The 27,467-nt window shown below is 43.5% G+C and overlaps 1 protein-coding gene across 2 annotated transcripts in view; it reads left to right on the top strand.

Moving 5' to 3' along the window:
- Positions 1 to 17,209: 17,209 nt before the first annotated feature.
- Positions 17,210 to 27,467, top strand: part of LOC112216690 (endothelin-converting enzyme 2) — a 98,365-nt gene continuing 88,107 nt past the window's right edge. Inside the window, exons 1-2 of one of the 2 annotated variants that reach the window (XM_024376674.2) lie at positions 17,210 to 17,369; positions 17,472 to 17,619. In XM_024376674.2, the coding sequence (XP_024232442.1) occupies positions 17,587 to 17,619 (33 nt within the window). In that variant the 5' untranslated portion in view covers positions 17,210 to 17,369; positions 17,472 to 17,586. Of the gene's footprint in view, positions 17,370 to 17,471; positions 17,629 to 27,467 lie in introns of both variants that reach the window. The other variant, XM_024376673.2, reaches the window with a different exon arrangement.

The raw sequence follows: 27,467 nt of genomic DNA, 5'->3' as shown, positions 1-27,467 counted from the left end.
CCCTAGGACCATGCCCCAGGACTACCTGACATGATGACTCCTTGCTGTCCCCAGTCCACCTGGCCATGCTGCTGTTCCAGTTTCAACTGACCTGAGCCCTAGGACCATGCCCCAGGACTACCTGACATGATAACTCCTTGCTGTCCCCAGTCCACCTGGCCATGCTGCTGCTCCAGTTTCAACTTCCACCTGACTGTGCTGCTGCTCCAGTTTCAACTGTTCTGCATTATTATTATTCGACCATGCTGGTCATTTATGAACATTTGAACATCTTGGCCATGTTCTGTTATAATCTCCACCCGGCACAGCCAGAAGAGGACTGGCCACCCCACATAGCCTGGTTCCTCTCTAGGTTTCTTCCTAGGTTTTGGCCTTTCTAGGGAGTTTTTCCTAGCCACCGTGCTTCTACACCTGCATTGCTTGCTGTTTGGGGTTTTAGGCTGGGTTTCTGTACAGCACTTTGAGATATCAGCTGATGTACGAAGGGCTATATAAATAAATTTGATTTGATTTGATTTGACATACACAGGGTTAGCAGATGTTAATGCGAGTGTAGCGAAATGCTTGTGCTTCTAGTTCCGACAATGCAGTAATAACCAACGTGAAATTGTTAGGTTAGATTACTCAACAACTACCTTATACACACAAGTGTAAAGGAAGAATATGTACATAAAAGTATATGAATGAGTTATGGTACAGAACAGCAAGATGCAGTAGATGGTATCGAGTACAGTATATACATATGAGATGAGTAATGTAGGGTATGTAAACATTATATGAAGTGGCATTGTTTAAAGTGGCTAGTGATATATTATTTTCAATAATTTTTACATTGTTCAAGTGGCTGGAGTTGAGTCAGTATGTTGGCAGCAGCCACTCAATGTTAGTGGTGACTGTTTAACAGTCTGATGGCCTTGAGATAGAAGCTGTTTTTCAGTCTCTCGGTCCCTGCTTTGATGCACCTGTACTGACCTCGCCTTCTGGATGATAGCGGGGTGAACAGGCAGTGGCTCGGATGGTTGTTGTCCTTGATGATCTTTATGGCATTCCTGTGACATCGGGTGGTGTAGGTGTCCTGGAGGGAAGGTAGTTTGCCCCCGGTGATGCGTTGTGCAGACCTCACTACTCTCAGCACCCGGGGGTGGCCCGTCAGGAAGTCCAGTACCCAGTTACATAGGGCAGGGTCGAGACCCAGGGTCTCGAGCTTGATGACGAGTTTGGAGGGTACTATGGTGTTAAATACTGAGCTGTAGTCGGTGAACAGCATTCACATAGGAATTCCTCTTGTCCAGATGGGTTAGGGCAGTGTGCAGTGTGGTTGCGATTGCGTCGCCTGTGGACCTATTGGGGCGGTAAGCAAATTTGAGTGGGTCTAGGGTGACAGGTAGGGTGGAGGTGATATGGTCCTTGACTAGTCTCTCAAAGCACTTCATGATGACGGAAGTGAGTGCTACGGGGCGGTAGTCGTTTAGCTCAGTTACCTTAGCTTTCTTGTGAACAGGAACAATGGTGGCCCTCTTGAAGCATGTGGGGACTGGGATAAGGATGGATTGAATATGTCTGTAAAACACACCAGCCAGCTGGTCTGCACATGCTCTGAGGACAAGGCTGGGGATGCCGTCTTGGCCTGCAGCCTTGCGAGGGTTAACACGTTTAAATGTTTTACTCACGTCGGCTGCAGTGAAGGAGAGTCCGCAGGTTTTGGTAGCGGCCGTGTCAGTGGCACTGTATTGTCCTCATAGCGGGCAAAGAAGTTGTTTAGTCTGTCTGGGAGCAAGACATCCTGGTCCGCGATGGGGCTGGTTTTCTTTTTGTAATCCGTGATTGACTGTAGACCCTGCCACATACCTCTTGTGTCTAAGCCGTTGAATTGCGACTCTACTTTGTCTCTATGCTGATGCTTAGCTTGTTTGATTGCCTTGCAGAGGTAATAGCTACACTCTTTGTATTCGGTCATGTTTCCGGTCACCTTGCCCTGATTAAAAGCAGTGGTTCGCACTTTCAGTTTCACGCGAATGGTGCCATCAATCCATGGTTTCTGGTTTGGGAATGTTTTAATAGTTGCTGTGGGTACGACATCGACGATGCACTTGCTAATAAACTCGCTCACCGAATCAGTGTATTCGTCAATGTTGTTGTTTGACGCAATGCGGAACATATCCCAGTCCATGTGATCGCAGCAATCTTGAAGAGTGGAATCAGATTGGTCGGACCAGCGTTGAACAGACCTGAGCGCGGGAGCTTCTTGTTTTAGTTTCTGTCTATAGGCTGGAAGCAACAAAAAGTAGTCGTGGTCAGCTTTTCCGAAAGGAGGGCGGGGGAGGACATTGCAACTCTCATGGAATTGCCTTCATTTCTCAGAACAAGAATAGACTGACGAGTTTCAGAAGAAAGGTCTTTGCTTCTGATCATTTTGAGCCTGTAATTGAACCCACAATGCTGATGCTCCAGATACTCATCCAGTCTAAAGAAGGCCAGTTTTATTGCTTCTTTAATCAGAAAAACAGTTTTCAGCTGTGCTAACATAATTGCAAAAGGGTTTTCTAATTATCAATTAGCCTTTTAAAATGATAAACATGGATTAGCTAACACAACATGCCATTGGAACACAGGAGTGATGGTTGCTGATAATGGGCCTCTGTACGCCTATGCACGTAGATATTCCATAAAAAATCTGCTGTTTCCAGCTACTGTAGTCATTTACTTAACTATGTCTACACTGTATTTCTGATCAATTTGATGTTATTTTAATGGACAACAAATGTGCTTTTCTTTCAAAAACAAGGACATTTCTAAGTGATCCCAAACTTTTGAATGGTAGTGTATGTGTATTAAAGTAATCAAAAGTTTAGTATTTGGACCCATATTGTCACGTTCTGACCATCGTTCGTGTGTGTTTTCCTTGTTTTAGTGTTGGTCAGGACGTGAGCTGGGTGGGCATTCTATGTTGTGTGTCTGGTTTGTCTATTTCTATGTTTTGGCCTGATATGGTTCTCAATCAGAGGCAGGTGTTAGTCATTGTCTCTGATTGGGAACCATATTTAGGTAGCCTGTTTTGTGTTGGGTTTTGTGGGTTATTGTTCCTGTCTTTGTGTTTGTGGCACCAGATAGGACTGTTTCGGTTTTTTCCTGGTTCTTGTTTTGTAGATTGTTGTATTTTCATCTTTATTAAAGATGGACAAAACTAACCACGCTGCATTTTGGTCCACCTCTCTTTCCCCAGAAGAAAACCGTTCCACATATTCCTAGCACGCAATGATTACATTGAGCTTCTGATTCTACCAACTTGTTGGATGCATTTAATGTTCGTTTTGGTTGTGTTTCAAATTATTTTGTGCCCAATAGAAATGAATGATAAATAATGTATTTAGTCATTTTGGAGTCATTTTTATTGCAAATAAGAATATAATAGGTTTCTAAACAATTCTACATTATTGTGTATGAATTGTGAATAATGATGAGGTGAGAAAGTTACAGACGCACAAATATCATACCTCCAAAACATTCTAACCTTTCAGCATTACAAAAACGGGACGTTAGCATTTTTGGGGTGGTATGATATTTATGCCTCTGTAACTTCCTCGCTGCATCATTTGTGTGGGATGACATGTTTACTCTTGCCTTGTTGTCCAAGAGATTAGTTGGTCACCAGTGTGATAGATTTGTGGTCAGAGTCCTACTGCCCGTTTTTGCTCATGAGTGCTGCTTTCGAAACCACTGGCTGAAATTATACGAAGTCTCTCATCACTTTAATTAATAATAATAATAATACATTTAATTTGTATAGCACTTTTCAAAACAGAGGAAAGCAAAAACCAGAAAAGACAAAAAAAATATACAACGAATCAATAACAGTGCTGAAAAAAGTCTTTGCAGCTGGGTTAGTCTGTATCACAATGGTCTTAACTGACTGACAGTCTTTAAACTTTTACCCAATTACAGTCTTGCATAATAACATTTTAGCAGAAAAGCTTAAAATACCTATCTTTGTTGAGTGAACCCACATTCAGAGTGACATTTTCAATTCTCAATATCAAATCTAGCATCAAAGGCCAGCCATTTACCTTCACCAGAATTATGAGGGATCAAAAAGGACTTATTTGAAAAAGCATTGTGGCGAGTTTCTGCACACATATTGACATAATGCAGCGGCAGCTTACAAAAGAGGATCGCGGTTACAGTGCCGTATAGCTGTAGAACACAGTACATTATAACTGCAGTTAGGCTCCAAGTACGGCGGACAAAACACCAGTTATTTGTAGTGCAGTAACTAAGTACTGCATACAAAATAACACAGTACACTGCAGTTACTGCACTACTGTAATATTTTCTGTAAGGGAATGCTGGGAAAGAATCCACGGTTTAACCCTATTACGAGATCTCATGGCATGTTCAGGACTCTTTTCATTGTAAAGGTGAAGGGGGTGGGTATGAAAAAGAATACACATTGATATCCACTAGAGAGTGCTGTTTGCCAATATCAACAGTTTAAAATATATATATATATATTTAACTAGGTAAATCAGTTAAGAACAACTTCCTATCTACAATGAAGGCCTATACCAGCCATATCCAGACAACTCTGGGTCAATTGTGCACGCCCTATGGGACTACCAAATAATACTGGTTGATGATACATCCTGGATTTGAACCAGGATGGCTAGAGTGACTCTAGCACTGAGATGCATTGCCTTAAACCACTTCGCCATTCAGGAGCCCAGATGACCACTGTCTAGTCAGCCCGAGCCAAATAGAGAGGGTGGACTGTGGACAGACTCACGCAAAACTGAAAGCACGAAGCACCGCATTTAACCATGGCAAAGGGACGGGGAATATGGCAGGATAAAAACAGAGTAGTCGTTCCCTCTGCAAGGCAATCAAACAGGCAAAACGTCAATAGTGAGACGAAGTGGAGTTGCAATTCAACGGCTCAGATTCAAGACGTATGTGGCAGGGTTTACAGACAATCATGGACTACAAAAGGAAAACCAGCCATGTCGTGGACACCTGCATCTTGCTGCCAAACAAGCTAAACACGTTCTTTTCCCACTTCGAGGATAACACAGTGCCAGCGACGCGGCCAGCTCCCAAGGACTGTGGGATCTCCTTCTCCGTGGCCAAAGTGAGTAAGACATTTAAACGTGTTAACCCTCGTAAGGCTGCCGGCCCAGACAATATTCCTAGCCGCGTCCTCAGATCATTCGCAGACCAGCTGGCTGGTGTATTTACGGACATATTCAATTTATTTATTTTTATTTCACCTTTACTTAACCAGGTAGGCCAGTTGAGAACAAGTTCTCATTTCCAATTGAGACCTGGCCAAGATCAAAGCAGTGTGACAAAAACAACAACACAGAGTTACACAAAAACAAACGTACAGTCAATAACACAAAAGAAATATATATATATTTTTCAAAAAATATATGTACAGTGTGTGCAAATGTAGAAGAGTAGAGGGGTAGGCAATAGATAGGCCATAGATTGATAGATGTGCAGATGATGATGTGCAAGTAGAGATACTGGGGAGCAAAAAAGCAAGAAGGTAAGTAATAATATGAGGATGAGGTAGTCGGGTGTGCTATTTACAGATTGGCTGTGTACAGGTACAGTGATCGGTAAGCTGCTCTGACAGCTGATGCTTAAAGTTAGAGAGGGAGATATAAGACTCCAGCTTCAGAGATTTTTGTAATTCGTTCCAGTCATTGGCAGCAGAGAACTGGAAGGAAAGGCGGCCAGAGCAAGTGTTGGCTTTGGGGATGACCAGTGCAATATACCTGCTGGAGCGCATGCTATGGGTGGGTGTTGCTATGGTGATCAGTGAGCCTAGATAAGGCGGGGCTTTACCTAGCAAAGACTTATAGGTGACCTGGAGCCAGTGGGTTTGGCGACGGATATGTAGTGAGGGCCATCCAACGAGAGCATACAGGTCGCAGTGGTGGGTAGTATATGGGGCTTTGGTGATAAAACGGATGACACTGTTATAGACTACATCCAGTTTGCTGAGGAGAGTGTTGGGGGCTATTTGGTAAATGACATCGCCAAAGTCAAGGATCAATAGGATCAGTTTTATGAGGATATGTTTGGTGGCATGAGTGCAGGAGTCTTTGTTGCGAAATAGGAAGCCAATTCTTAATTTAATTTTGGATTGGAGATGCTTAATGTGAGTTTTGAAAGTGTGGTTACAGTCTAGGGTGGGTGCGGGCAGCAATCAGTTGAAGAGCACGCACTTAGTTTTACTAGCATTTAAAAGCAGTTGGAGTCCACGGAAAAAGTGTTGTATGGCGTTGAAGCTCGTTTGGAGGTTTGTTAGCACAGTGTCCAAAGTAGGGCCAGATGTATACAGAATGGTGTCGTCGGATCAGAGAATCACCAGCGCCTTGCTGCTGCAAGAGTGACATCATTGATATATACAGAGAAAAGAGTCGGCCCGAAAATTAAACACTGTGGCACTCCCATAGAGACTGCCAGAGGTCCGGACAATAGGCCCTCTGATTTGACACACTGAACTCTATCTGAGAAGTAGTTGGTGAACCAGGCGAGGCAATCAATTGAGAAGCGTAGGCTATTGAGTCTACCAATAAGAATGCAGTGATTGATAGAGTTGAAAGCCTTGGCCAGGTTGATGAAGACGGCTGCACAGTACTGTCTTTTATCGATGGCTGTTTTGACACCGTTTAGGACCTTGAGCATGGCTGAGGTGCATCCATGACCAGCTCGGAAACCAGATTGCATAGTGGAGAAGGTACAGTGGGATTCGAAATGGTCGGTGATCTGTTTATTAACTTGGCTTTTAAGATTTTAGAAATGCAGGGCAGAATGAATGTAGGTCTACAACAGTTTGGGTCTGGAGTGTCTCCCCCTTTGAACAGGGGAATGACCGCGGCAGCTTTCCATTCTTTGGGTATCTCAGACTATACGAAAGAGAGGTTGAATAGGCTAGTAATAGGGGTTACAACAATTTCAATGGATAATTTTAGAAAGAGATGGTCCAGATTGTCTAGCCCAGCTGATTTGTAGGGATCCAGATTTTGCACCTCTTTCAGAACATCAGCTGTCAGGATTTGGGAGAAGGAGAATTGGTTGGGGGGGGATTAGTGCTACAGGAAGTACATTTCTGTTCGAAAAAGCTAGCTTTCCTAACTGACGGAGTATATTGGTTTCTGACTTCCCTGAAAAGTTGCATATCGCGTGGGCTATTCGATGCTAATGCAGAACGCCACATGATGTTTTTGTGCTGGTCAAGGCCAGTCAAGTCTGGGGTGAACCAAGGGCTAAATCTGTTCTTAGTAGTTTTTTTTTTTGAATGGGGCATGCTTATTTAAGATGGAGAGGAAAGCACTTTGAAGAGCAAACAGTCATCTTCTACTGACGGGATGATGTCAATATTCTTCCAGGATACATGTTCCAGGTCGATTAGAAAGGCCTGCTATCTGAATTGTTTTAAGGAGCGTTTGACAGTGATGAGGGGTGGTCGTTTGACCACGGACTCATTACGCACGCAGGCAATGAGTCCGTGATCGCTGAGATCCTGGTTGAAGACATCAGAGGTGTATTTAGAGGGCAAGTTGGTCAGGATGATATCTAAGAGGGTGCCCATGGTTACAGATTTAGGGTTGTACCTGGTAGATTGAGGGCATCTAACTTAGATTGCCTGTTCACCCTGCTACCATCCAGAAGGCGAGGTCAGTACAAGTGCATCAAAGCTGGGACTGAGAGACTGAAAACAGCTTCTATCTGAAAGCCATCACTGTTAAACAGCCATCACTAGCTCAGAGATACTGCTGCGTACATAAATGCAACATTAGTCACCTTAATGTTTGCATATCTTGCATTACTCATCTCATATGTATATACTGTCTTCTATCCTATCTTTTGCATCTTAGCCTATGCACCCTGATATTGCTCTTCCATGTATTTATATATTCTTATTCCATTCCTTTACATGTGTGTAGTAGGTATTTGTTGCGGAATTGTTAGAAATTGCTGCACTGTCGGAACTACAAGCACAAGCATTTCACTACACTCCCAATAAAATCTGCTAACCATGTGTATATGACCAATAAAATTTTATTTTTACCACTGATAAGCAAATTGATCATCAACTTGAACAAGAAGTGTGAATGGAATATAAATGGCTGTATCATACTGCAGACTGTTGAGGAAGTTGCATGTAGTATAAAATTGTATAATAAATTGATGTAGTTTAGCCATGAATGTTTTACAAAAGAAATGTATATACCCTCGAGATAAGGTTGTTTTACATGTAGACCTATACAAATGTTTTGTTTTTCCTCACTATAGATTGTACAGTACCTTAATACATGCAATAATGTTAAACTTTGCCACCAACCAAACTCAAATATAGGTAGGTCAATTATATATATATATCAGAGGTAAAACCATTATTTTGTTTCCCGCAGTAGTTTATGGCACTTAAGGGTTGTCTGTGTTTTTAATAATACAACATGCAAAGCCATGGAGGCTGAATGATTGACAGGACTGCAATTTGTGACATTTGGGATTGGCTGCTGGCAAACGTTGGCTTCAATACTTTACTGTAAACCCCAAGAAATTACAGAGAGCAGTAGCCTTACAGGAGAGAGCCTGTAATTATGAATAAATAAAAAACAAAAAATTGTGTTTTAAAAACATTGAACACCACATTATATTGAATTGCATTCAAGTAGTCAATCAAATGTATTTATACAGCCCTTTTCACATCAGCAGATGTCACACAGTGCTATACAGAAACCTAGTCTAAAACCCCAAACCACAAGCAATGCAGATGTAGAAACACGGTGGCTAGGAAAAACTCCCTAGAAAGGCAGGATCTAGGAAGAAACAGGCTCTGAGGGTTGGCCACTCTTCTGGCTATGCTGGGTGGAGATTATAAGAGTACATGGCCATTTAATGCCAGATTGATCTTCAAGATGTTCTAACAGTCATAGATGACCAGCAGGGTCAAATAATAATCACAGTGGTTGTAGAGGCTGCAACAGGTCAGTAACTCAGGAGTAAATGTCAGTCGGCTTCTCATAGGCGAGCATTCAGAGGTCGAGACAGCAGGTGCGGGAGGGAGAGAGTTGAAAACAGCAGGTCTGAGACAAGGTAGCACATCTGGTGAACAGGTCAAGGTTCCCTAGCCACAAGCAGAACAGTTGAAACTGGAGCAGCAGCACGAACAGGTGGACTGGGGACAGCCAGGAGTCATCAGGCCAGGTAGTCCTGAGGCATGATCCTAGGGTTCAGGTCCTCCGGGAGGGGAGGGAGAGAGGGAAAGAGAATTAGAGGGAGCGTACTTAGATTCACACAGGACACCAGATAAGATAGAAGAATTACTCCAGATATAAGACTGACCCTAGACCCCCGGCACATAGACCATTGCAGTATAGATACTGGAGACTGAGACAGGGGTGGGTCAGGGGACACTCTGGCCCTGTCCGACGATACCCCTGGACAGAGCCAGCCATTTAGGATATCACCCCACCCACTTTGTCAAAGCACAGCCCCCACACAACTAGAGGGATATCAACAGACCACCAACTTACTACCCTGAGACAAGGCTGAGTATTGCCCACAAAGATCTCCTCCACCTCACGAGCCCGAGGGGGCGTAAAACTAGGGACGGCATGGAAGAGCACCAGGAAGCCAGTAACTCAGCCCCCTAAATAGGGTCAGACGCAGAGCATGTCAGTGGAGAGAGGGGAACCGGCCAGGCAGAAACAGCAAGGACAGTTCCTCACTCCAGTGCCTTACCGTTCACTTGAGTCTTCAGTATGGACTTAAAGGTCAAGACTGAGTCTGCGTCTCTCACATGGATATACAGATCATTCCATAAAAATGGATCTCTAGAGGAGAAAGCCCTGCCTCCAACTGTTTGCTTAGAAATTCTAGGGTCAATAAGGAGGCCTGCGTCGTGACCGTAGCATACGTGTATGTATGTATGTATATATGGCAGGACTAATTCGGAGAGATAGGTAGGAGCAAGCTCATGTAATGTTTTGTAGGTTAGCAGTAAAACCTTGACATCAGCCCTTGCCTTAACAGGAAGACACATTTTTTGGGTTCTAGTCAGGATTCTAGCAGCCGTGTTTAGCACTAACTGAAGTTTGTTACGCACGCCTCTTGGAGGGAACAACACCCTGCTACACTCAACTCCCCGTGGAGTGAAAAGGGTATGTGACTGTAGGTGTGGGTAAGGATGACAGTTGCAGAGAATATTACCTCTAACAGGGAATTTATTTTTCCTTCACACGGTAATTTGGGGAAAGGGTCTGGACGGAACCAAAGCAAAGAACGTAAATGTTAAAGAGCCCCCTCTCCTACCTTACCTACCCAATGCCTACTTATTTGTAACGCCACCTGGCGCGCTAAACAAATGCAGGGGGTGATCCGCCCAGGTCTTACCTAGTGTGCATAGACAGAGTACATACTACGGGTATATGTATGCCTGCAGGCCTCTTGCCTAAACACTCCCAAGGTGCCTTCCCCTTCTCCCCTGGGAACAAAAACAGACTAATTACTAACTTCAAGTGAACAATTTCAATAACCCCAAACACAGTCCTTTTAGCATACACATACCTCAGCAGGACCAGCTACAAAATACTTTACAAAAACTGTCTCTGCGCAACAACCAACACAGGACATCAAAGAAGCTCTCTCTTCCTCAAAGAAACACTGGCTTGTCAAGCTGTAGAAGGAGTTTGTAATTGAAAACAGCTGTTTCCCCTGATGAGAGGGAGGGTTCAGAGCTCCAATTGTTGATGGGGCCGACCAATCAGCTGCTTAGAATCCAGGAAGCCATTTCCTAAAATACACACATACAACCCCAAAACAACGCAGAAACGGGGGAAGGTAACATTTAATTAACACTTTATCCAGGTAGCCGGAGAGTAGAGCATTGCAGTAGTCTAATCTAGAAGTGACAAAAGCATGGATTAACTTTTCTGCATCATTTTTGGGCAAAACGTTTCACATTTTTGCAATGTTACAAAGATGGAAAAAAAGCTGTCCTCGTCAAAAGAGAGGTCAGGCTCCAGAGTAACGAAGTAGGTTCATCACAGTTTTATTGGAGACGACTGTACAACCATCAGGATTCATTGGCAGATCCAACAGCAGATCTCTTTATTTCTTGGGACCAAGAACTAGCATCTCTGTTTTGTCCAAGTTTAAAAGTAAAACATTTGCACCCATCCACTTCTTTATGTCTGAAACACAGACTTCCAGGGTAGGCAATTTGGGGGCTTCACCATGTTTCATCGAAATGTACAGCTGTGTGTCGTTCGCATAGCAGTGAAAGTTGACATTGTGTTTCCGAATGACATCCCCAAGAGGTAGAATATATAGTGAAAACAATAGTGGTCCTAACACGGAAACTTGAGGAATGCCGAAACTTACAATTGATTTGTCAGAGGACAAACCATCCACAGAGACGAATTGATATCTTTCTGACAGATAAGATCAATTAGGGTTTCTAATCTTTCCAAAAGAATGTGGTAATCGATGGTGTCAAAAGCAGAACTAAGGTCAAGGAGCACGAGGACAGATGCAGCCTTGGTCTGACACCATTAAAAGGTAATTTACCACCTTCATGAGTGCAGTCTCAGTGGTATGATGGGTTCTAAAACCAGACTGAATCATTTCATATACATCATTTGTCTTCAGGAAGGCAGTGAGTTGCTGAGCAACAGCTTTTTCTAAAATGTTTGAGAGGAATGGGAGATTCACTATATTATAAACTGAAATTTGCTGTCATAAATGTAAGCAACACCTCCGCATTTGCGGAATGTGCAGGGAATATGGCCACTACTGTAACCTGGAGGAGATGCCTCATTTAACGTGCCAAATTCAAAAACAAAAATACTCATAATAAAAATTCACAAAACATACACATCAAAATAAAGCTTAACTTCTTGTTAACCAAGCCGCAGTGTCAGATTTCAAAAAGGCTTTACGGCAAAAGCAGACCATGCGATTATCTGAGGACAGCACCCCGCATACAAACACATGAAAATCTGATTTCAACCAGCCAGGTGCGACACAGAACTCAGAAGTAACTATATAATTCATGCCTTACCTTTGAAGATCTCCTTCTGTTGGCACTCCAAAAATGTCCCAGAAACATCACAAATGGTCCTTTTGTTCGTTAAATTTCTTCTTTATATCCCCAAAATGTCAATTTATTTGGTACGTTTGATTCAGAAAATACACCGGTTCCAAATCACCCAACATGACTACAAAGTATCTAATACATTTCCTGTAAACTTGGTCCAAACATTTCAAACAACGTTCCTAATCCAAACATAGGTATTGTAAAACATAAATAATCGATACAATTTAAGACGAGATAAACTGTGTTCAATACCGGACGGAAACAAAGTGAAGCGCGGTCCACCTGGAGAGACACATGGAAAGAACAGGGCTACTTCTTCATTTCTCAAAAGAAAAACATCAACCAATTTCTAAGACGGTTGACATCTAGTGGTAATAATAGGAACTGCAACCAGATTCCTATTAAAAAGGGATTACCATGGAAAACTAATGGAAAACAGATTGACCTCAAAAATGTTTTTCCTGGATGGATTGTGCTCTGGGTTTCACCTGTCAAATCAGTTCTGTTATACTCACAGACATTATTCAAACGGTTTTAGAAACTTCAGAGTGTTTTCTATCCATATCTACTAATAATATGCATATCCTAGCTTCTGGGCAGTTTACTTTGGACACGCTTTTCATCCGGGCGTGAAAATACTGCCCCCTATCCCTAAGAATTAACACAATAAATGTATCAGGCTTGAGCCATGTTTCAGTCAGGTCAATCACGTCAAGATTATGATCAGTGATTAGTTCATTGACAATGACTGCCTTGGAAGTGAGGGATCTAACGTCAACTAACCCTATTTTGAGATGTGAGATATCACAATCTTTTTCAATAATGACAGGAATGGAGGATGTCTTTATTCCAGTGAGATTGCTAAAGTGAACACCACCATGATTTGTTTTGCTCAACCTAGATCGAGGTACAGACACGGACTCAATGGGGATACCTGAGCTGACTACATTGACTGTACTAGTGGCACACTCCACTGAGCTGTCAGGCTGGCTAACAGCCTGCTGCCTGGCCTGCACCCCATCTCATTGTGGAGCTAGAGGAGTTAGAGCCCTGTCTATGTTCATAGATAAGATGAGAGCACCCCTCCAGCTAGGATGGAGTCCGTCACTCCTCAGCAGGCCAGGCTTGGTCCTGTTTGTGGGTGAGTCCCAGAAAGAGGGTTAATTATCTACAAATTATTTTGGGAGGGGCAGAAAACAGTTTTCAACCAGCGATTGAGTTGTGAGACTGCTGTAGAGCTCATGACTCCCCCTAACTGGGAGGGGCCCAGAGACAATTACTCTATGCTGACACATCTTTGTAGCTGATTTACGCTAAAGCTATGTTGCGCTTGGTGACCTCTGACTGTTTCATCCTAACATCGTTGGTGCTGACGTGGATAACAACATCCCTATACTCTCTACACTTGCCAGTTTTAGCCTTAACCAGCACCATCTTCAGATCAGCCTTTACGTAGCCCTGCCTCCAGGTAAACAGTGTATGATTGCTGGATGATTCTTTTTATATTGTGAGCAATGGAGTCGCCAATGACTAGGGTATTCAATTTGTCAGAGCTAATATTGTGAGGCTTCGGCGGCTCATACCCTGTAACGGGCAGAGGAGAGACCTGAGAAGGCTCGGCCTCTGACTCCGACTTGTTGCTTAGTGGGGAGAAATGGTTGAAAGTGTCTGTAGGCTGAACGAGCAACACCGGTTGAGCATGTTGACAGCATTTCTTTCCAGAAGCCTTTGTCTGTCTGTGGGGACTGTCAAGGCTCAGGCCTAGAAGACCCAGACAGTTTCTAATTCACAAAAGTGTATTAAAAAGATAAAGCACAGGGGGGTAAATGTATTAAAAGTAAAAACTGAAAAGTTAGCAGGCAAACAACAGGTCAAAGGCAGGCAGCGGTCAGTAGTCCAGAACAGAGTCCGAAAGGTACAGAACGGCAGGCAGGCAGAGGTCAGTTAACAAGGGTTGTATAACAAGTTACAGAATGACAGGCAGGTTCAAGGCAGGCAGAACGGTCAAAAAGGATGGAGCGGGGCGGCAGGGTAGCCTAGTGGTTGCAACCCCGTTCCATAATCAAGTCAGATCATTATCTCCGTTCAGTCAGTCACCACTACCTCATGACCGAGGTAGCAGTGCCCTAGGTCCAGGACGACATGCGCCATTTTCATTGCACCTCGAGGAGGGCCCGGGCTGCTCTTCTTCGTGCCTCCACCAGGACCCAACCCCAAGCTGTGGAGAAGGTTTTGTCCTCCACAAAAGAACACTGCAACGGCACGGGAGTCGGAAGGATGGATACACCCTGTAGCTAGGGTGTCGTCGATGTCGGTCTCCAGCGTGTGACTAGTAACCGGAAGGTTGCGAGTTCAAAACCCCGAGCTGACAAGGTACAAATCTGTCGTTCTGCCCCTGAACAGGCAGTTAACCCACTGTTTCTAGGCCGTCATTGAAAATAAGAATTTGTTCTTAACTGACTTGCCTGGTTAAATAAAGGTAAAATAAAAAAATAAAAAAATAAAAACTGGAAGCTAGAAAACAGGAACAGGACAGACAGGTGCTCAGGAAAAACCACTGATAAGCTTAACGAAATAAAACAAACTGGCAACAGGCAAACAGAGAACATAAGTACAATGGGGAAAATGGGCGACACCTGGAGGGGGTGGAGACAAGCACAACGGCAGGTGAAACAGATCAGGGTGTAACAACTATAGGGGATAGGGTGTGATTTGGACACAGATGGTTTTTAATTAATGCAGAATTTATACATACAGTGCCTTGCGAAAGTATTCGGCCCCCTTGAACTTTGCGACCTTTTGCCACATTTCAGGCTTCAAACATAAAGATATAAAACTGTATTTTTTTGTGAAGAATCAACAACAAGTGGGACACAATCATGAAGTGGAACGACATTTATTGGATATTTCAAACTTTTTTAACAAATCAAAAACTGAAAAATTGGGCGTGCAAAATTATTCAGCCCCTTTACTTTCAGTGCAGCAAACTCTCTCCAGAAGTTCAGTGAGGATCTCTGAATGATCCAATGTTGAACTAAATGACTAATGATGATAAATACAATCCACCTGTGTGTAATCAAGTCTCCGTATAAATGCACCTGCACTGTGATAGTCTCAGAGGTCCGTTAAAAGCGCAGAGAGCATCATGAAGAACAAGGAACACACCAGGCAGGTCCGAAATACTGTTGTGGAGAAGTTTAAAGCTGGATTTGGATACAAAAAGATTTCCCAAGCTTTAAACATCCCAAGGAGCACTGTGCAAGCGATAATATTGAAATGGAAGGAGTATCAGACCACTGCAAATCTACCAAGACCTGGCCGTCCCTCTAAACTTTCAGCTCATACAAGGAGAAGACTGATCAGAGATGCAGCCAAGAGGCCCATGATCACTCTGGATGAACTGCAGAGATCTACAGCTGAGGTGGGAGACTCTGTCCATAGGACAACAATAAGTCATATATTGCACAAATCTGGCCTTTATGGAAGAGTGGCAAGAAGAAAGCCATTTCTTAAAGATATCCATAAAAAGTGTCGTTTAAAGTTTGCCACAAGCCACCTGGGAGACACACCAAACATGTGGAAGAAGGTGCTCTGGTCAGATGAAACCAAAATTGAACTTTTTGGCAACAATGCAAAACGTTATGTTTGGCGTAAAAGCAACACAGCTCATCACCCTGAACACACCATCCCCACTGTCAAACATGTTGGTGGCAGCATCATGGTTTGCGGCCTGCTTTTCTTCAGCAGGGACAGGGAAGATGGTTAAAATTGATGGGAAGATGGATGGAGCCAAATACAGGACCATTCTGGAAGAAAACCTGATGGAGTCTGCAAAAGACCTGAGACTGGGACGGAGATTTGTCTTCCAACAAGACAATGATCCAAAACATAAAGCAAAATCTACAATGGAATGGTTCAAAAATAAACATATCCAGGTGTTAGAATGGCCAAGTCAAAGTCCAGACCTGAATCCAATCGAGAATCTGTGGAAAGAACTGAAAACTGCTGTTCACAAATGCTCTCCATCTAACCTCACTGAGCTCGAGCTGTTTTGCAAGGAGGAATGGGAAAAAATTTCAGTCTCTCGATGTGCAAAACTGATAGAGACATACCCCAAGCGACTTACAGCTGTAATCGCAGCAAAAGGTGGCGCTACAAAGTATTAACTTAAGGGGGCTGAATAATTTTGCACGCCCAATTTTTCAGTTTTTGATTTGTTAAAAAAGTTTGAAATATCCAATAAATGTCGTTCCACCTCAAGATTGTGTCCCACTTGTTGTTGATTCTTCACAAAAAAATACAGTTTTATATCTTTATGTTTGAAGCCTGAAATGTGGCAAAAGGTCGCAAAGTTCAAGGGGGCCGAATACTTTCGCAAGGCACTGTATATATGTAATGACCTCCTAATGTTGATCATCTGTGACTTGTCACCCAATGCATTATTTCTGGACTACAAAACTGCAGCAATTTCAGAGGTTCTTCAATTCACTACAGCTGTGTGCTGGTCTGAAGCCAGACAATGCATCTTTGTTTTGGTTTGTAGCCATTGCAGCACTCTTCAATTACTGGCCAGCCACTTACAATATTTGACTGATGCAGTGTATAAATGCTAAAATGTGAGACAGACAGACACACAAGCAAGTTAACAATCGAACATACACACCTCTGATATTTTGTAGCCTACACTAATTGGAGATGTGCAAGTAGGCCTACTTGAGCCCCAGTAAAATCAAACTTTTTCTACAGGATGTGTAATCAGGTGCATTTCTGTAAGTATTAAAAATATTAGGGTGAAGCCAGTATTTCTTATCTTGGCACACATCTGTTGCCCTTCCCTGTGTAGACTATCTCACCACAGTTCTCTTTCCTAGAATTACCCTTCAGCACCCCAACCCGATGCCTAGCCTACAATACATGTTTTTGTCTTGGCAACGGAAGGCATGTGTGTGTGTGTGTGTGTGTGTGAGAGAGAGCGATTTATTGGTTTTCACTTTTGTTTATTATCTATTTCACTTGCTTTGACAATGTAAACATATGTTTCCCATGTCAGTTAAGCTCTTAAATGTAAATGTAATTGAGAGAGAGGAAGGGGTAGAAGGAGGGCGGGGTGTAGTCTGCAGGGTGATTGCGATCTTCCTTCTCGTTCATCCCAGGGTTAGCCGACTGCACGCGTGAAAGGGCTTTTTCTCCCAACGATGGAACATTTTGCTGTAGGCCTATTCTGCTTGCTTTCGAGAGGCACTAGCTTTGGCATTAGGTAATGTTATGCTCTGGCGGGCACAGTCCATTGCGGTCCTAGAGCAACACGGATAGATATGTGTGAGAAAGGTTTAGTATATGTCCTTTTGTTGTTCCGCAGGATTTGAGAGAGCGGGAGAGAGATGGCTTCGCGATCCAGCCACTGGAATCGTCAACAGCAGTGGTAAAGAGTCTGTCGCGCTCGCCCCGCCGTCGATGTTGCTGTCTGTTGCACGATGAGCGTAGCTCTGCAAGATTTGCGGAACAACGTAAGTCTGGTAATGATCATATTTGATCATCTTCTCAAACATAATGTTACTCTTCTCATAATGTATTAGGAGAGAGAGAGCGCAGCGAACTCGCGTACTGTATGTGATCGAAACCCATTGCAATCAATCACCATATTTATTTGATCGGGTTTCTTACAGCTAAAACAATTTACCAGTCATGATTCGAATATGCCTTGTTTATATTCTGCACATGTTATAGGCTATGCGGACAATAATGCTCGAGCAGATTCCCAGGTAGGCTTTGGTCCTCCTCATATCCATCATAAAATACTGTGTTCGGTGCTCACTGCACATGATGGAATTAGTGCGCTTGCTCTTTCCATACAAACGTCGGTATTTTTTCATAATTTATCAAAATGATTTCATAAGAGAAGGTGCAGCCTCAGACACTCATGCTTTTTCCCTGCATAGGACTACATGTTATTTACGTTTAATAATTTGATTGTATATATTTGAAGTTGTTAGAGCACATTGCTTAGTCCAAGGCCCATGGGCTGACACTACCAGTAAATAGTCATAGAAAGGTTGAGGTTTTATTCAGTGTCATCTTGGTGTGGGGCCCTAGGCTTGATCAAACACGGATGGTGTTTGCTACCTCTGTCTACATTATTTAGCCTAGATTAATTGTATTGTGGGCAATTGTAAACAGAGGTGTTTCAGAACCACATTTGCATGGGCTTTAGTGCTGCAGGCTCACACAGTTGTGGAGCTTAGGAGACCCTCGGTCTGAACCTCAGTCGGTTGCACTAGCTTATAACTAACCTAGGCCTGACTTGTTTATTTTTAACTTTTCCATTTTGCTTTTTCATTTGTGCTTGGTTTTGAACATAATGTATATGTTTTTTGTCTCGCTACTGGATCTTGTATTTTGTTGACTGGGTGTGCCTTGCCCAGACACTGTTGCCTATGTAGGCATGGACATGATATGGAACTAGCGTAAAGCCATGTAGGCCGTCATTTTAAATAAGAATTTGTTCTTAATTGACTTGCCTAGTTAAATAGAGGTTAAATAAATAAAATGTATTCTACCATGATAACCAACACACAGCTGTTGACCGGTAACACAGGATAGGTTATGTAGCGATTCCAGTCTGACAGGCTGTACCTGTTGTTGGTGATGTTGCATTGTGTCGTCACCTAAATATTATCGATGTAAAAATGCAAAAAATGTGCATCTGTTAAGTATTGAAACAGTATTATGATAACAAAGTGAAATGTGTGTTGTGATCCAACAGATAAGGCTATCTCGGTCAAATATGGGCTGGATAGTCTCTGTCTGTCTGTCTGTCTGTCTGTCTGTCTGTCTGTCTGTCTGTCTGTCTGTCTGTCTGTCTGTCTGTCTGTCTGTCTGTCTGTCATCAAACTGAGAACAGGTAAAGTAGGCCTACTGTATGGGTTCGGTATGGAGGCATATGGCTCTTTATAGGCCTGTCTGTAATGTAGGCCTAAGGAGCTGGAAGAGCGGTCCCCGACCACTGTCCAATATGCCGTGAATCAATTAGTGCCCTGTAGTCCCCGGGGTGATTTCTGAATATCTTCATGATCTCTCTAATGAACATCATTAATAATGCAATCTGTGCACTGGGTCACAGTCGAGCAGGCTGTCACCCGCTAGACACACCGTGCACTAACTCAAAATTAGCTGAAAAAACTGTTACGAGGCCTCTACTGTTCCCAGTACCTGTGTTAAGAAGACCAATGGTATTTACACTGCCTCAAAGGGCTGATCTTATCACACTTTAGAATGTAGGACATCAAAGCACCTCAGGTCTGTCCCGCATAGTAACATGCATAGACATGCACACGTGTGTGTATGTCATGATATGCTTACTCGCACAGGAGTGAGTAACATACGTTTACATACACTGAACAAAAATATAAATACAACATATAAAGTGTTTCATGAGCTGAAATAAAGGATCCCAGAAGTTTTCCATATGCACATAAAGCTTATTTCTCTTAAACAATGTGCACAAATGTGTTTACATCCTTGTTAGTGAGCATTTCCCCTTTGCCAAGATAATGCATCCACCTGACAGGTTTGGCATATCAATAAGCTGATTAAACGGCATGATCATTACACAGGTGCATCTTGTGCTGTGGACAATAAAAGGCTGCCCATAATGTGCAGTTTTGTCAGACAATGCAATACTACAGATGCCTCAAGTTTTGAGGGAGTGTGCAATTGGCATGCTGACTGCAGGAATGTCCTCCAGAGCTGTTGCCAGAGAATTGAATGTTTATTTCTCTACCGTAAATTGGCTCCAACGTTGTTTTAGAGAATTTGGCAGTACGTCCAACCGGCCTCACAACCACAGACCATGTGTAACCACTCCAGCCCAGGACCTCCACATCCGGCTTCTTCACCTGCAGGATTGTCTGAGACCAGCCACCCAGACAGCTGATGAGACTGTCTCAGTCAGGGAAGCTCATCTGCGTCCTCACAAGGGTCTTGACCTGATTGCAGTTCGGCGTCGTAACTGACTTCAGTAGGCAAATGCTCACCTTCGATGGCCACTGGCAGGCTGGAGAAGTGTGCTCTTTGTGGATGAATCTCGGTTTTAGCTGTACTGGGCAGATGGCAGATGGTGTGTATGCCGTCGTGTGGGTGAGCAGTTTGCTGATATCAATGTTGTGAACACAGTGCCCCATGGTGGCAGTGGGGTTATGGTATGGGCAGGCATAAGCTAAGGACAATGACCGCAATTGCATTTTATTGATGGCAATTTGAATGCACAGAGATACTGTGACAAGATCCTGAAGCCCATTTTAGTGCCATTCATCCGCCGCCATCACCTCATGTTTCAGTATAATAATGCACGGCCCCGTGTTGTAAAGATCTGTACCCAATTCCTGGAAGCTGAAAATGTCCAAATTCTTCCATGGCCTGCATTCTCACCAGACATTGAGCATGTTTGGGATGCTCTGGATCGACGTGTACAATAGTGTGTTCCAGTTCCCGCCAATGTCCAGCAGTTTCGCACAGCCGTTGAAGAGGAGAGGACAACATTCCACAGCCCACAATCAACAGCCTAACCAATTCTATGTTAAGGAGATGTGTCGCGCTGCATGAGGCAAATGGTGGTCACACCAGATACTGACGGATTTTCTAATCCACACCCCTACCTTTTTTGTTAACGTATTTGTGACCAACAGATGCATATCTGTATTTCCAGTCATGTGAAATCCCTAGATTAGGTCCTAATTTATTTATTTAAATTGACTGATTTCCTTATGAACTGTAACTCAGTAAATTCTTTGAAATTCTTGCATTTATATAACTTATTATAAGGCTTATGATAATAATATCTCTGTCTAGCAAATTTAACTGATTTAATTCAGGATCATTATGAGATGATGCTATACTATACATGCTTACAAGGTGGAGGAAATGCACCCCAAAAGCATTAAAGGGAACAATCCAAGCTTCGAAAAGCAACAAAGCCGTCACCCAAACACTTGTTTTGTTGAACAGCTGAGGGGGCTGGAGAAATGTTAGCACTCTGAAATTTATAGACAGTTGTATATTGCCTGTATCCGCTACGGATCCGCAGTCAAACGACCACCCCTCATCACTGTCAAACGCTCCCTAAAACACTTCTGCGAGCAGGCCTTTCTAATCGACCTGGCCCGGGTATCCTGGAAGGATATTGACCTCATCCCGTCAGTTGAGGATGCCTGGTCATTCTTTAAAAGTAACTTCCTCACCATTTTAGATAAGCATGCTCCGTTCAAAAAATGCATAACTAAGAACAGATATAGCCCTTGGTTCACTCCAGACCTGACTGCCCTCGACCAGCACAAAAACATCCTGTGGCGGACTGCAATAGCATCGAATAGTCCCCGCGATATGCAACTGTTCAGGGAAGTCAGGAACCAATACACGCAGTCAGTCAGGAAAGCAAAGGCCAACTTCTTCAGGCAGAAATTTGCATCCTGTAGCTCTAACTCCAAAAAGTTCTGGGACACTGAAGTCCATGGAGAACAAGAGCACCTCCTCCCAGCTGCCCACTGCACTGAGGCTAGGTAACACGGTCACCACTGATAAATCCATGATTATCGAAAACTTCAACAAGCATTTCTCAATGGCTGGCCATGCCTTCCTCCTGGCAACTCCAACCTCGGCCAACAGCTCCGCCCCCCCCGCAGCTACTCGCCCAAGCCTCTCCAGGTTCTCCTTTACCCAAATCCAGATAGCAGATGTTCTGCAAGAGCTGCAAAACCTGGACCCGTACAAATCAGCTGGGCTTGACAATCTGGACCCTCTATTTCTGAAACTATCCGCCGCCATTGTCGCAACCCCTGTTACCAGCCTGTTCAACCTCTCTTTCATATCGTCTGAGATCCCCAAGGATTGGAAAGCTGCCGCAGTCATCCCCCTCTTCAAAGGGGGAGACACCCTGGACCCAAACTGTTACAGACCTATATCCATCCTGCCCTGCCTATCTAAGGTCTTCAAAAGCCAAGTCAACAAACCGGTCACTGACCATCTCGAATCCCACCGTACCTTCTCCGCTGTGCAATCTGGTTTCCGGTCCCGGGTGCACCTCAGCTACGCTCAAGGTACTAAACGATATCATAACCGCCATCGATAAAAGACAGTACTGTGCAGCCATCTTCATCGACCTTGCCAAGGCTTTCGACTCTGTCAATCACCATATTCTTATCGGCAGACTCAGTACCCTCGGTTTTTCTGATAACTGCCTTGCCTGGTTCACCAACTACTTTGCAGACAGAGTTCAGTGTGTCAAATCGGAGGGCATGCTGTCCGGTCCTCTGGCAGTCTCTATGGGGGTGCCACAGGGTTCAATTCTCGGGCCGACTATTTTCTCTGTATATATCAATGATGTTGCTCTTGCTGCGGGTGATTCCCTGATCCACCTCTACGCAGACGACACCATTCTGTATACTTCCGGCCCGTCCTTGGACACTGTGCTATCTAACCTCCAAACGAGCTTAAATGCCATACAACACTCCTTCCGTGGCCTCCAACTGCTCTTAAACGCTAGTAAAACCAAATGCATGCTTTTCAACCGTTCGCTGCCTGCACCCGCACGCCCGACTAGCATCACCACCCTGGATGGTTCCGACCTAGAATATGTGGACATCTATAAGTACCTAGGTGTCTGGCTAGACTGTAAACTCTCCTTCCAGACTCATATCAAACATCTCCAATCGAAAATCAAATCTAGAGTCGGCTTTCTATTCCGCAACAAAGCCTCCTTCACTCACGCCGCCAAACTTACCCTAGTAAAACTGACTATCCTACCGATCCTAGACTTCGGCGATGTCATCTACAAAATAGCTTCCAATACTCTACTCAGCAAACTGGATGCAGTTTCACAGTGCCATCCGTTTTGTTACTAAAGCACCTTATACCACCCACCACTGCGACCTGTATGCTCTAGTCGGCTGGCCCTCGCTACATATTCGTCGCCAGACCCACTGGCTCCAGGTCATCTACAAGTCCATGCTAGGTAAAGCTCCACCTTATCTCAGTTCACTGGTCACGATGGCAACACCCACCCGTAGCACGTGCTCCAGCAGGTGTATCTCACTGATCATCCCTAAAGCCAAACCTCATTTGGCTGCATTTCGTTCCAGTTCTCTGCTGCCTGTGACTGGAACAAATTGCAAAAATCGCTGAAGTTGGAGACTTTTATCTCCCTCACCAACTTCAAACATCTGCTATCTGAGCAGCTAACCGATCGCTGCAGCTGTACATAGTCTATCGGTAAATAGCCCACCCAATTTTACCTACCTCATCCCCATACTGTTTTTATTTATTTACTTTTCTGCTCTTTTGCACACCAATATTTCTACCTGTACATGACCATCTGATCATTTATCACTCCAGTGTTAATCTGCAAAATTGTAATTATTCGCCTACCTCCTCATGCCTTTTGCACACAATCTATATAGACCCTCTTTTTTTCTACTGTGTTATTGACTTGTTAATTGTTTACTCCATGTGTAACTCTGTGTTGTCTGTTCACACTGCTATGCTTTATCTTGGTCAGGTCGCAGTTGCAAATGAGAACTTGTTCTCAACTAGCCTACCTGGTTAAATAAAGGTGAAATAATAAAAAAATAAAAAATAGATGCAAGGACTGACCATCCCTGTCATGAGATCAAAATGCTATAATTTTAAACCATGTTTTTGAAGCAAAACGCGTATACATTGTCATACGTCTCTGTGTGGCCTCAGCCTCAAATAAAGTGTTAGCATTTGCTTTGCTGTGGCCAGTTGAGGGTGTGATGGGAAAGACCAAGACTGAGTGATGGCTGGAGAAGGAGGCCCTTGAGTGACCTGAACCCGGGGTTTATTAGGGCTGGGTATCCTGTGTGTGCGTGTGTGTCCTGCCTTAGGGCGGTGGGGTGAGCTCCTTCCTGTCTGAAGCAAGACTCTCCATCTGTCCTGGATCCATCGGTAGGGCTGGGGAGGTCATTGGCCTTGTTCTAAATAGCACCCTATTTCCTACAAAGGCTGGCCAAAAGTAGTGCACTATCTAGAGAAAAGGGTGCCATAATTTGAGATTTTACACAAAAAAAAATGTAAGAACCCTATGCAGGCTCATCATCAAGACTTGCAAAACACTTCACTTTTGTCGCTGACTCTCATCCACTTTAGCATGTATCCTAAAGTGGGATGGGGTCTGTTTTCTTTTCCTCTGTTTACTGCTTTTTATTTACATTCTCTCTGACATATTTTAAGTCCTCTTCACTCTCTTCCTCCATAACATCTCTCTTGGCAAATCTTACTCCTTCCTTGTCATCTGACAACATCTCTCTCTCTCTCTCGTTCGTTCGTTGTTTAACATTCTGCAAGCTCTGCACTGTAGTGCCTGTGATGGACATGAGAGGAGGGGTGAATAGGCATGAGGGGGTAGTTGTAGGTATGAGCAGGGCCCAAAGTTTGATATTGACCACATGACCTGACCAGAAACAACTCTGGGCCTCAGTTATACACTATAAGCTTAGGCCCCTGTAAGGTCACATACTCAGGGCCCCATAGAAATGAGGTTAAGAAGTCAATTTTTTTGTGACTGGTTTGTCTAGGCTAGTGGAAAACACCATCACCTTTTAGCACTTACCTGCTGGTCTGCATGGGATGGAATCCTCATCCAGCTTTGTCTCACAAATGTCTCCTCAATTCTTTGTCTATCTACACTATCCTGCCTGTGCAATATAATACCTAAAACATACCTAAGGGGAATTACACTTCTCGCCTATGTGTGTTGTCGTCCAATATGTATTGTACATGCTACTGAGTATTTAATGTAAGTATATGTTCATACACTACCGTTCAAAAGTTTGGGGTCACCAAGAAATGTCCTTGTTTTTTTTAAAGAAAAGCACTTTATTTTTTGTCCATTAAAATGACGTCATCAAATTGATCAGAAATACATTGTAGACATTGTTCATCTTGAAAATGACTATTATAGCTGGAAACGGATGATTTTTAATGGAATATCTACATAGGCGTACATAGGCCCATTATCAGCAATCATCACTCCTGTGTTCCAAAGGCACGTTGTGTTAGCTAATCCAAGTTTATAATTTTAAAAGGCTAATTGAGCATTAGAAATCCTTTTGTAATTATGTTAGCACAGCTGAAAACTTTTGTTTTGATTAAAGAAGCAATAAAACTGGCCTTTAGACTAGTTGAGTATGTGGAGCTTCAGCATTGCTGGCCTTCTAGGAGTTGCAAAGAAAAAGCCATATCTCAGACTGGCCAATAAAAATAAAAGATTACAAGATGGGCAAAAGAACACAGACACTGGACAGAGGAACTCTGCCAAGAAGGCCAGCATCCCGGAGTCGCCTCTTCACTGCTGACGTTGAGTCTGGTGTTTTGTGGGTACTATTTAATGAAGCTGCCAGTTGAGGACTTGTAAGACGTCTGTTTCTCAAACCAGACACTCTAATGTACTTGTCGTCTTGCTCAGTTGTGGACCGGGGCCTCCCACTCCTCTTTCTATTCTGGTTAGAGCCAGTTTGCGCTGTATTTCTGATCATTTTGATGTTATTTTAATGGACAAAAAAAAGGGCTTTTCTTTCAAAAACAAGGACATTTCTAAGTGACCCCAAACTTTCGAACGGTGGTGTATAGCCCTTCACATTATTGGATTTGGCTATTTCAGCTATACCAGTTGCTGACAGGTGTATAACATCAAGCACACAGCCATGCAATCTCCATAGACAAACATTGGCAGTGGAATGGCCTTACTGAAGAGCTCAGTGACTTTCAATGTGGCACCATCATACAATGCCACCTTTCCAACAAGTCAGGTAATCAAATTTCTGCCCTACTAGAGCTGTCCCGGTCAACTGTAAGTGCTGTTATTGTGAAGTGGAAATGTCTAGGAGCAACAATGGCTCAGCCGCAAAGTGGTAGGCCACACAAGCTCACAGAATGGGACAGCCGAGTGCTGAAGCGCAAACAAATTGTCTGTCCTCAATTGCAACACTCACGACTGAGTTCCAAACTGTCTCTGGAATCAACGTCAGCATAAGTACTGTTCGTCGGGAGCTTCATGAAATGGGTTTCCATGGATGAGCAGCCGCACACAAGCCTAAGATCACATGCGCAATGTCAAGCGTTGGCTGGAGTGGTGTAAAGCTCGCCGCCATTCGACTCTGGAGGAGTGGAAACACTTTCTCTGGAGTGATGAATCATGCTTCACCATCTGGCAGTCCGACGGACGAATCTGGGTTTGGCGGATGCCAAGAGAACCCTACCTGCCCAATGCATAATACCAACTGTAAAGTCTGGTGAAATGGAATAATGATCTGGGGCTGTTTTTCATGGTTCTGGCTAGGCCCTTTAATTCCAGTGAAGGGAAATCTTAATGCTACAACATACAATGATGTTCTAGATTATTTTGTTCTTCCAATTTTGTGGCAACAGTTTGGGGAATGCCCTTTCCTGTTGACAAAGCATGACAATGCCCCCGTTCACAAAGCGAGGTCCATACAGAAATGGTTTGTCGATATCGGTGTGGAAAATTGACTGGCCTGCACAGAGCCCTGACCTCAACCCCATCAAACACCTTTTGGATGAATTGGAATGCCGACTGCGAGCCAGGCCTAATCGCCCATTATCAGTGCCCGACCTCACTGATGCTCTTGTGGCTGAATGGAAGCACGTCCTCGCAGCAATGTTCCAACATCTAGTGGAAAACCTTCCTGGAAGAGTGGAAGCTGTTTTTGCAGCAAAGGGCGGAACAACTCCATATTGATGCCCATGATTTTGGAATGAGATGTTCAACGAGCAGGTGTCCACATACTTTTGGTCATGTAGTGTATCACTACATGTAGTTCCCTTAATCTTGTAGACTTGCGGACTGTGTACAGTGTGTTTGTACAAGACACCTGGAGAATTGAACACTGTTATTGCACTCACACAGTGGTGGAAAAAGTACTAAATTGTCATATTGAGTAAAAGTAAAGATACCTTAACAGAAAATGACTCATGTAAAAGTCACCCAGTAAAATACTATTTGAGTAAAAATCTTAAAGTATCTGGTTTTAAATGTACTTAAATACAGTGGTGGAAAAAGTACTCAATTGTCATACTTGAGTAAAAGTAAATGCTTTACATCAAATTCCTTATATTAAGCAAACCAGACAGCACAATTTTGTTATTTCATATGTTTTACGGACAGACTGGCACCCTCCAACACTCAGACATTGCAAACACAGTACCCCACCCACCAAAACTACTTAAGGAGTATTTTTATGAAGTACTTTACACCACTGTAAAGGGGCACGAGGGCCTTGAAATTTTCTGTAGAGACGGACATGGTCCTTTTTTCTTATCCGGA

Source organism: Oncorhynchus tshawytscha, linkage group LG17, assembly GCF_018296145.1.
Source record: "Oncorhynchus tshawytscha isolate Ot180627B linkage group LG17, Otsh_v2.0, whole genome shotgun sequence".
Taxonomy (NCBI): Eukaryota; Metazoa; Chordata; class Actinopteri; order Salmoniformes; family Salmonidae; genus Oncorhynchus; species Oncorhynchus tshawytscha.
The sequence above is the reverse complement of the archived record's forward strand: the minus strand, read 5'-3'. Positions and strand labels throughout refer to the sequence as shown.